The sequence below is a fragment of the Cynoglossus semilaevis genome, chromosome 12 (genome assembly GCF_000523025.1).
Source record: "Cynoglossus semilaevis isolate Cse_v1.0 chromosome 12, Cse_v1.0, whole genome shotgun sequence".
Taxonomy (NCBI): Eukaryota; Metazoa; Chordata; class Actinopteri; order Pleuronectiformes; family Cynoglossidae; genus Cynoglossus; species Cynoglossus semilaevis.
In genome coordinates this window covers 246,166-257,316 of record NC_024318.1, presented here as the reverse complement: position 1 = coordinate 257,316, position 11,151 = coordinate 246,166, and the positions used below count along the sequence as shown (strand labels likewise).

General features: G+C 42.9%; 1 protein-coding gene across 3 annotated transcripts in view; it reads right to left on the bottom strand.

The window, feature by feature from the left end:
- Positions 1–214: 214 nt before the first annotated feature.
- slc8a1b (solute carrier family 8 member 1b) overlaps positions 215–11,151 on the bottom strand; it is a 90,284-nt gene continuing 79,347 nt past the window's right edge. For all 3 annotated transcript variants that reach the window (XM_017037295.2, XM_008321290.3, XM_008321289.3), the window contains exons 8-11: positions 10,670–10,855; positions 10,465–10,554; positions 5,789–5,892; positions 215–5,328 (exon numbers count right to left, since the gene is read on the bottom strand). In XM_017037295.2, coding sequence (XP_016892784.1) covers positions 5,056–5,328; positions 5,789–5,892; positions 10,465–10,554; positions 10,670–10,855 — 653 coding nt within the window. In that variant the 3' untranslated portion in view covers positions 215–5,055. The remainder of the gene's footprint in view (positions 5,329–5,788; positions 5,893–10,464; positions 10,555–10,669; positions 10,856–11,151) is intronic.

The window sequence follows — 11,151 nt, the reverse complement described above, 5'->3', positions numbered from 1 at the left end:
CACCACCACCACCACCACCTGGTCACAAAGAGGCAGAGAAAGACAGGAGTAAGAGACAGACAGGGACGGACAGACACCATAACGATACACATGCTGGGCAGGAGAAGTCCATTTCTGTCTCACTGACCCAGAAATCAATGTATGGCTGTTTTTTTTTTCTTTCATTTTCATCTTCTTCCCCCTTTTCCTCTCTTTATCGTTTAAATCGTACGTGTTTTTTATTTTTTTTGTTCTTTGTCACCTCAAGTGTAGAGAAGAGCTCTGGTAGTGTTTGTTTCTCCACGTCCCAGTGTGATGTCACCCAGCGTCGTACCAGGAGTGGTGGCTTTTGTCCTTCCTTCAGTTCAAGTCTGTGTGACTGTCTGTCTGTCAGCTGTCGCTCCTCAGTCTGTCAGACAGTCAGCAACGAGGCAACGCAAGTCAACCACAGCACAGTGGCCGACAGCGACACCACTGATTCAACATCACGGTTGTTGTTGTTTTGTTTTTTGTACGACCTCATCATTGTGTACATCAGAGTCCAAAAAACAAAACACCCCTTTTAACAAACTCCAAAACATTTCTGTCACTGTTTTACATCAATGAAACAACAGAGCAGCCATTTCACCTGAACCTAAAAAAACAAACAAAAACAGAACCAGTGCAAAGCTGTTCCTTCACTTTCAAACCTTCTTCGAACTCCAACCACAGAACTTTTTTTTTTTCCTCCTTGCTTTAAGTACAGCGATGGCCGATGTCTTTCCTTCGACCCTTTCTAAACCAAGTCTGGTAGCTAAACCTAGGCACATGATGTCACATTAAGACAAGCCTCGACTCTTTAGGCTAAATGTTAGTTTTCTGACATCATATTTGATCGAAAACAGTCTGGAACTAATTATTAAGACTATTAATTCTGCAGGAATTGATGAAACTTCTTGATCTGTCTACTGTTATAGTTCTACAGGAAAAACAAACTGACTGTGGCTAAGTTAACATGCAACCGGTGGCTAAGTTGTTTAGCTTCCAAACTTGGTTCAGACCAAGGGATATTAGCATTAGCATCAGCTTTTTAAACAGTGGCTGTGGCTAATCTGCCGTTAACATTACATCAGATTAGCTTTTAAGACAAAGTAAAACGAGAGACGCGGTACAAAAATGAGCTAACATTGATATGAGCTAAAACGTTAGCTCCTGTAACTAACGCCAAGTCAACGAACCAGAGTTGCTTCCCTCCACAAAATTCTCTCTGTCAATTCAAGCAGCAGGCTTTCGCTACGTAGTAAATCCAACACGGTGTAGTTTGACCAAAGACAAAAGTACCCTGTTAGAACTACTCAAAAAAAAAACAACTAAAAAAACAACTGACGCAAACGGCTTCTACATTTTCTTTTCTTTGTTTTGCGCAAGCTAGCGTTATATATATATTGTTCTTTACAGTGTATAAACCTTCAGCTCCATGCCAGTGAAGAGACAATCTCATATAAATTCAAATAGAAAGATTCAAGAGAATGTTAACAATATCAAGGTGTCTTTCTAAATCTTTTTTTTGTTGTTGTTGTTGTAGTGATATATGATTTTTTTTTAAATTTTTGTTTCTAAGATTTACTGGTTATAAAACCCTATGTTGTTTGGACTGCAAAATTCAGATAAAAACATTTCCCTTTGGCAAAAACAGGGGTAAACTGCCACTCCAAGGCCTTCACATTGTGCAGATTTTGGCAACTGCAGCGATTTCTTTTTTTGTTTGTTTTCTGCTCAAAACTGCCTCTGTTTAAAGACTTTGCAGCAGCACAAAACTGCGAGTTTGGTCAAATTTTAGTGCACGAAGCGCAGTGCTGGACATCAGGCTAGCACCACCTACTGACATGTTTTGGTTCTGGAGTGGCCTTTTTGGAGACCGTCCCAATTTTTTTTTAAGCTCAAACAACTGACGGCTAATCCGAACCCTACTCTACCCTCACAGGGTTTTATAAGACTGAAAAACCAAGAACAACTGAAGTCACTGAATGTCCAAACAACCCAACGAACAGAAGACTTTTTCAATAATGGTTAAAAAAAAAAAAACCCGACAAGTTTAAAAAACACAATACCAGCAGGAAATCTCTGGCCAATTCCGATGCATACAGTGTTGTGCCATTTGAACAATGGACCTTTGAACGCTAACGAAGACATTTAGGTTAACGAACGACTTCAGTCTCTGTTGATTAAGTCGAACAAAGAGTTAACAGTCTATAGTGTAAACCTTTGCGCTAGTCACACACAGTCACGCACAGATTTATAGGGATGTCGACAATATCGGCCAACTGATATTAACGGCCGATATTGGCATAATTATGTAAGAATCGTTATCGTTTTTTTGATAACGAAAAAGTGTTTGGACAATATCGGCAAAAAGTTCATATGGGACATCCCTAATATACATGTAGGGATCGGGATTCATGCGCTACACATTTTTGTGGACACACGATTGGGAAAGATTTTTGTCATAATAACAACGTTTGTTTCACGTGACGTCGTTGTCAGTGGCTTTTTATAGTGTTTATAGTAAAATGTTCCTAAACTTGCCTTAAATTGTTAAGTAATTCTTTTTTTTAGCCTAGACGAAAAACAGTAGAGGTAGTGAAGATGGAGTTGTTTCAATATCTGGAGTCAACGGCCTGTCCAACATGAAGACAGTGGAAAAGGGACAGACTGGGTTGGACAGGACGTGGTGGAGGAGACATATTGGACAAAGGATGTTGGAGACGGAGCTGCCAGGCAGGAGAAAGACAGCCGAAAAAGAAGAAAGAAAAAGAAAACAACAACAACAACAACACCACGACAAACCGTGGGAGTAAATCTACTTAGAATTAGTTTTTAAATCAGTTGGGGCAGATAAACCCCCCCCAAAAAAACTCTCACTAGTTTGTGCTCGATAATGAACATTTAGCCACTGTTCATCAAAATGACTGCCGTGCTAATTAGCATGAGCTCATTGGACAAATGGACTCATTATTTCAATGGCCCCCCGGGGGGGGAACCAGCTAGAGGAGAAGCCAAACAGTCTAAATTAAGCTCATTGTAAGAACAGTCCCAGCGGCCAACTGAAATGATGGTATGAAGATTTTTGGTGTAATAATCCGACTCCTCCCCTTCAGGCTGACCAGTTCTGGCCTGTTATTATTGTTGTTTTTGTCTTTTAGTTTTGTCACCATATGTGATGTGTTAACAAAAGCCAGCAACCAGTCGGCCAGACTCCCCAAAACAGTGTTACTAGAATTAGACCAGGGAAAAGATCTCGGATCGACCAATCAGAGCTCAGACTCCACAATGATAAGTCATTAAAGAAACCAGGTGGTACCAGTGGAAATGTTGGCAGATCTGGGTCGGTCTTAGCTTTGGTTCTAACCTGGTCTACTTCTGAGGCCGACGTGGAGAGGTCCAGAGTTTTCATTTCATTTTGATCAGTGAATCGAGATACAACTTCTTTTTCTTTCACCAACAGTAGTGACTCCACACAACTTAGCAACGTTCTTTGAACATTTGCCGGTCTACACACGGATTAAAAAAAGAGGAATAATAGGAGTAGTGTTTGACTTGGAATTAGACTAGTGAAAAGAAGCGATGTGAATTACGTAGAAGTCAAACCTCAAACCTACACCAGCGATGTTCACGTCTAAGACTATCACTCCAGACGCAGAATCCTAAATCAGAGCTCACGGATGGGTCTTAGTGGTTCTTTCTTATAAAGCCCTTGAGGAATTTTTCGATTGTTCCACTGCCCAGCCAGTAGGTGGCGCTCAAAACACACTGGGATGAGCAAAACTGTTAGTAAACCAATAGGAGAGTGACGACAGAAGCGGCGTGAACGTCTATGACCACTACTGACCACAGAACCACGGTGAAAAACTGGACCACAGGATCCCACAGATAAAAACAGACGGAATATTAACTCTAGATATTAATGCAACGGCGATCGATGCGCTAACAGTTTTTAACGGTACTCGTGGCCATTTTTTCCTTCTCGGACATGGCCATTATTAAAGGTAAAAGCACACTTAAATAACCCCTTTTTTTTCTCGATTAAAATTAGACCTTAAATCATAACTACATTGTTCTATAGTATAAATCAACAGGAGGAGGGCGCCGTCGGGAGCCTAGACGGTGACATTCAGATGGAGTGGAGCTGCGGCGCTAGTTCAACTCCTATTATTATATTTACATTTCTAACCTCAGAAAAAAAAAAAAAAAAAAACCTTCTCTCGGCTGATTGTGACCTTCTTAAAAAGCATTTGTACAGGCAGAGAGAAAATGCCAGAAAGACAGAAGAAGAGAGAGAGAGAGAGAGAGAGAGAGAGAGAGTGACTGGAGCGCTGCACAGACAGCCAAACCAGAGGCCTTTTTTTTTTTCTTTTTTAACTCTTCACAGTATGTGACCATCTTCCCACATCACACAAGCACAGGAACACTGTCACACACCAGCTCTCAGCTCATTGGCTAATAACAGTTGCAGGTAAAATAATGGATTTTTCTTCTTCTGAGCCGTCAGTTTGTCTGATCATGCACAAACATACTGGTTCAGTTCACCTGCGGTCGGACGTTAGCGTTAGCTCCTTCCTCCCCACGTTGTTGACTTGTTTCTGTCGTATGGCTGAAGCAGCTTCGTATTTATTTCAATTTTACTTTTTTCTTAGATCCATTTGATGTGTTTAAAACAAGAAGAAAGTTCAAGAAAAGTTGATTGGTTCGTGTTGACAGATCACAGAAAGGATTCCATAGTTTTTGAAATATTTTGAGCCGGTTCTTCAGCTCCTGTGTTTCCCCGTTTGCCGTCGTCCTTCAGTGTATCCAGAACTTCTTTCCGCTGTGTTTAAAATTGCTTTGATGCGTCCTCCACTCCTCTGTATGTACATCTAATGCATTCATCCATCATTCAATCTATTGCGTAAAAGGGAGGGAGCGATTGATCAACCAGACTGTCTCACTTTCTGACTCACCTCCCCTCCGTCTCTTCATCTTCTTCATCATCATCTTCTTCTTCTTCTTCTTCCACATTCTTTCTGTCGTGGCCGTCGGGCCTCGTCGTCTCCCGACGTCTTAGAAGCCCTGGATGTGACAGTAGGCCTCCAGTGAGGAGAAGAGGATGTAGAGGAGCCACAGGCTGACGAACAGCATGGTGGTCAGAACCTTGGCAGTCCGAGGACCACCCAGCTCCCCCCCGATCTCCGGCTTCCGTCGGTACATCAGTACGCCGACGGAGACGAAGGCGAAGATGGTGAAGAGAGTGACCGAGAAGGCCAGTGTTCCCGGGTCCACTCTGAACTCCTCCCCCTTGCTCTGGTGGTAGATGGCGGCAATGGACCACGCCACCTGTAGGCGACACAGGCCATGACATTTTATCACAAGAATCAAACGTAGATCCCTCTGTTCCAATGTTAGAAACCTGATGTTAAGATGGAACAGCAGCAGAGTCTGAGACTAGGATGACAGTTTTATTACAAATTGTTGTTACAAAATTGTTACAGTTTTATTATAAATTGTTTAAAAAAATTCAATATATCGTTGCACCTGCAGAATCGCAATATATGGTCGTATTGACGCCATATTGTGATATTTATCGTATCACCAGATTTCTGCCAATTATCAGCCTAATGCTTAAAAAAATTTCCTTCTAAAAGGAATGATAGATATACATGAATATTGAGGGATGTTCATTCAAATTCTTCTTCCAATCACAGAGCAAATATACTACTACATTTTGAGAGATGAAAAAATATAATGAGCAAAATCATTGAATCTTTAAGGGTCTGAATCACCCTTAAATACTCACCCCGATACCCAGGAAAACGTTGACAGCATTGGATCCCGTCACATTACCAATGGATGCGTCGGCGTACTGATCCTGGATGGCAGCCACTTTACTGGCAAAGGTGTCTGAAAGAACCGGAGGGAGAACGTACGAAAATCAGACTGAGCTTCATGAAAACCTGCTGCCGTTTCTGAGGCTTGAATTTGACTCTGATTTCAAACGTCTTCAAGACTAAAGAGACAGACTGAAATGAGAAAATGTTTTCAGACCATTGATCTGCCCTCGTATTTTCACACAGGGTTTGCAGTTTATGGTCGAGACACTAACAAAGGTTTTTCAGACTGATCCCATCGACAGCTAATTTACAAACCTGCATATTTACAAGCACAACTATAGCCTTTCTCCACCCATCCAGATTCAACAAGCTGAAACTAGACCTGATCCCTGCAGCCGTCACAGACTCGGATTTACTCCGATCAATTATTTACATGGCTGAATCCCAGGCTTCTGGGCCAAACCAGTCCTTTCCTGACAGCTAATCAGCGTTGTGCCATTTGGTCCCTGGTCTGCCAAACTCCAGCAGCTCCTCGGGGACTCCCTTCCACGGCTCAGTGAATGGACCGTTGGACGACTGGCCCTGGTCCCAACAACAGGTCATAAAAACAGGGGCGGAACAACAGAGAGAATAAGATGGACATCTGTGGTGGACAGGAAAGACGTCCACTCTTTTGTTTGACCTGAAAATTGGTATCCAGAACGTTGAATGATGGGAGCAGAGAGAATATCACAACAAGGAGTTCGTGATGAATAAGTTTGTGATGGAGACCAATGAGGACGGAGCTGCAACAGTTCAGGTTCAGGTGACAGGTGTCAACAGAATTTGACTTCTGCCAAAGAGAAAAGGCTTCACTGGTGATGTAAACATAGGTGTCATCTGCATAACAGGGGATACTGATTGTTGTATTTGTGGAAGAAAATTGATGAAGAGGAGTGGCCACTAGATGGAGCAAAAAAATGGTCATATTAAAAGGAGGTGACAGACATTCTGGAAACCGGATATCTTCACGTAAATACCCATAAGTCTTTGCTGTGTAAGAGCTAACAGTTTGTGTGAACTGTCAGAGACGGACCACGTACGCCGGTGGTCTCTGTCTCTGTCTCTGTCTCTGTCTCTGTCTCTGTCCCTGTCCCTGTATGTATGAAGTGGGGTTGTTCAGTGTCAGGTTGAAAAGTACCAGCCGAGCCCAGTCTGATGTCACGCTTCACCGCGTGGAAAAGGTGGGTGAACGTGTGGTTGGTTTCTGAGTGCTGGAGCGGCTGCGTGTGTGTGTGTGTGTGTGTGTGTGTGTGTGTGGTTCACAGCTGCCTGAAGAGCCCGCTGCCCTTTTCAACTGTCAATCATCAAAGCACTTCCTTCTACCTCTCCGTCTCTGCTGCTCCTTTTTTTTTTTTGTGGCCATTTATTGTTGAATTCCCAGCAATACATTTTCAAAAGGTCAAAGAGGCTTTGATTTCCTCCCAGTCATGAAAACGCTCTAACAATAAATACAGTGTTAACGCGTTAGCGCTCCACCACACAGCACCGACGTCTTCATCGTTTGTTACTGATGAAGCACAGCTTTGCATTTTAATGATCTGTTATTGATTCAGGCCCAACGGCAGCATCATCCCCCCCCCCCGCTCCCCCCCCTGTCATTTTCACCTGTTTCTAAAGTCCCTGAACAGTCCTCAGTACACTTTCATGTCCATTTGTGACTCATTTTAAAACAATTTCCTCCTCACCTCTACAGATCCTTTTTCATCGTTTCTGCATTAAAAGAAAAAAAAACCACCTACTCATTTTAAACGCCACCTTCAGGCCTCCGGGCTCCTCACATTTGTATTTTCACTCTCTCTTTAAGACTGACTCATGCACAGAATGTAACAAAAAAAAGGGACGTCAGGAGCCAGCAGAAATAAAGGTGTCTGGAAATAAACCTCTGTCAGATCCACGGGTCTCGACAGCAGCAGTACCCATTTTAACCACTTTGTCACCGCTCTGGCTTTTGATTCTGCTACAAAACAGGGATTACTGGATACATCTGTATCTCACTGAGTCGGAATTAGAGGCAGACGGTTGTTGATTTACTGCAGATGTGACAAATCTGTGTCACTGTCCACTAGGGGGCCTAATGACAGGATGTCATTTACACTAAATATTAGGGACATCCAATATTAACTTGGCGATATCTGATATCCGATATTGTCCAAACATGTAGTTTCTGATTACGATATCTAGTGGTGAAGGACGTTAAGTGCCACCTGCTGACTGAGGTGATAGGTTAAAGCAGTGTTTCTCAATTATTTTCTGCCATGCACCCCCTTGGGGAGAGAATCTTTTTAACCCCCCCATAGAAGTACTATTGAGATTATAATAGATTAATAAAATGAGCTGCAATGCTGCCATCTAGTGACTTTCACTTTCATATACAGCTGTTTTTCCCCAAAACTATTTTTAGGCCACCGATCATTTGGCGAAACCCAGGCATCGCGTTATTGTGTTTTCAGAGGAAAACCTGATAACGATTCTTACAGATATTAGATAATTATGCTAATATTGGGTCGATAATAACGGTGGGCTGATTTTATCGGACGTCCCTACGAAACACGGTAAATTCAATAACTGGAAATTGTAACATTATATAACAACTACGCACTGTGTGAATGTATGTACTGTATTTCTGCCCTGCTTGCTTTTAATGCCCCCCCCCCACCAGGGGGCACCATAAGGAAAGTCTCTCCAGTCCAACTCTCATGTTTTTGATCCCAGTGTCTGAGGCTTTATGAAGGACAGTTTTATTAAAGCCGTCCATTTGAACGGATTTGTCTCGTCTTTTCTTGTCTCTGCTGGTGAAAGAACAACGTTAACAGAAAACAGCGGTGAAAATACCATCGCTCATTAAAGCTAACGCGTCTCTGAACCTTCACATCGATGCCAAGAGGCCGACAACAGATTCTCATTTTCTCTCAACAGCAGATGTTCTTTTTCCTAATGCCTTTTGTGTGTGTTTGTGTGTGTGTGTGTCAGTGTGTGTGTGTGTGTGTGTGTGTAAACCTGGATAACTCTGATAAACGAGGTTAATCATGGTGGAGCCACAGCACAGGACGCCTTTTATTAACTGTAATAGCTGCAGAACTGCAGGTCTGTGTGTGTGTGTGCATGTGTGTGTGTGTGTGTGTACAGGCCATGGGAGGTTGTGTTAATAAGGCGGTGAGAACCAGAGAAACTCAAACGCATCGTTTCCAATCTGCTGCTGTGTGTGTGTGTGTGTGTGTGTTTGTGCAATTCTGTCGTTCTGTCGTCCAGCTGCTGCGCTGCTATTGGATCATAAATTCAAAGGTAAGTGAGTCGGTGTTTGTGCACACACACACATACTTATTTATATACACACATATATACATACATGTGCAGATGGCTGTGATACATCACTGTTGTCTCCGAGGTCCTTCAATGAGAGGACACGGAGCAGAGAGGACGACATGACAAATGGTCACACGCTAAAACGCATTGTGGTCACGGCGCAAGTGTGTGGGCGTGTCGTCCTGGTCCAGCTATACTTGTGGGGACATATTAGTGTAGAACTGCCATTGTTGCGGGGACAATTTTCTCCTTTCGTCTATTCTAAATTCTAGATTTAATTTAGAGTCAGATTAGAGTCAGGGCATATACAGTGTTTGGAATAATCTAGATTACAGTAGATTACAGTGGGGCAAAGGGAATGTATTATATATATATATGGAGTGCTGACAAACCACAAAAACCTGTATGTATGTATGTATGTGTGTGTGTGTGTGTGAGACACCAATTTTCTATTAAGCTCACGTGAGCGCAGTGTGTAATGTACGACAGTCAATTGTGCTCCATGTTTTATGCATCGAGTCGTCAAGGAGACGTGTTTGCGTGTGCGTGTGTTTGTATGTATGTGGGACACGGAGACAGCAGTGAGGGACGGAGGTTAAACCACATTTAACCAGCTGCCGTCTCCTCCCATCATCCATCACTGCTGGAGCTGTTTATCCAGGTTACTGTCAGTAGAGGGCGCCTCACATTCAATCACACCCGTGAGGGACACAGGAGGCCGGGCAGCATTGTAATATGGATGGAAGGTAAGGTGACTATAAGGTGTGGCCCACGTGGGTTTCTCTACTAAATAACATATTAATATGTCTGCAATTTATTAGTAATTATTTAATTTACAAATATTGTACATTACTCAGTATAATTAAAAAAAATCAAGTTAAGAATCTCAGCAGCATGGACTTCCTGCGAGGCCACACAAAATGACTTGGTGGGCCACATTTGGCCCACGGGCCTTGGGTTTGACACATATGAAGTATTTTTAACAAAACAAAGATATTATAAAAATAGTTTTATATATATAAATATATATATATATGTCTCTCTCGCCGAGGCACAGCTTGACCTTTTGACCTCTCGGACCACATTTGACATCACTACCGGACCTTTCTAAAACCTTTGCCGGTTTCTGGTTTATTGACTAACAATGTGTCTTTGATTCTGGTTTCCCTTTCAGTCGCTGTGATGAGTTATTACCACAGTGACAGAGTCCAGTGTTTTATCAGAGCGGAAACGTCAGAGTCTGTTTATCTTGAAGGAGTCGTTGTTTACAGACTTTGACTGTAAAGTGTTTGCTCACCTGGTACAGAGGTTCCCAACGCAACGAATACGACCGCGGTCACCGAGTCCTTCAGGCCGACTGTGCAGCCGAAGTGGGAGGCCAGGTCACCTGTGAGAACAGACACCAGGGTCGGGCCTTGGGGAAATACAAAAAGTTGAACTTTAAAAGTTGGTCAAACTGAATCCTACTCCGTGGAGACAGATGTGTTCAGTGGTCATCGTACCGATGACGGCGGTGAGCAGACCAATCATGCAGATGGAGACGACGAAACAGGCCCAGCCGTTCCAGTAGTCTGTGGGCGGGACGAAGGCGAACAGAACTTTCCAGAAGACGGTGAGGAAGTGCATGACGTAGTCGAAGCAGGACGGCAGCTTCTCTTCACCGCACTCCTCGTCGTCGTCATCTTCACCTGGAGGAGGAGAGTCGAGGGGTCGGATTTAGAGAAGATGTTCATGCAGAAGTTTGAACGACTTCTGAACTGACAAATGATTTAAATAAAAAACAAAAAACGACTTTGTCCTGTTGGGAAATTAGAGCTAATGGACTTTACCCACGACTGACCAGAGACCCTTCAAATGACTGAGTCTCAAATCGTGGCAGACCGTAGGTGGCAGTGAAGAGCAACTGCATTAACAGATTATGTAACGCAAGTTAAAAAAAAAAAAAAAAAGGACCCCTTTTTTTTTTGTGGTGGGGGGCAAGTTT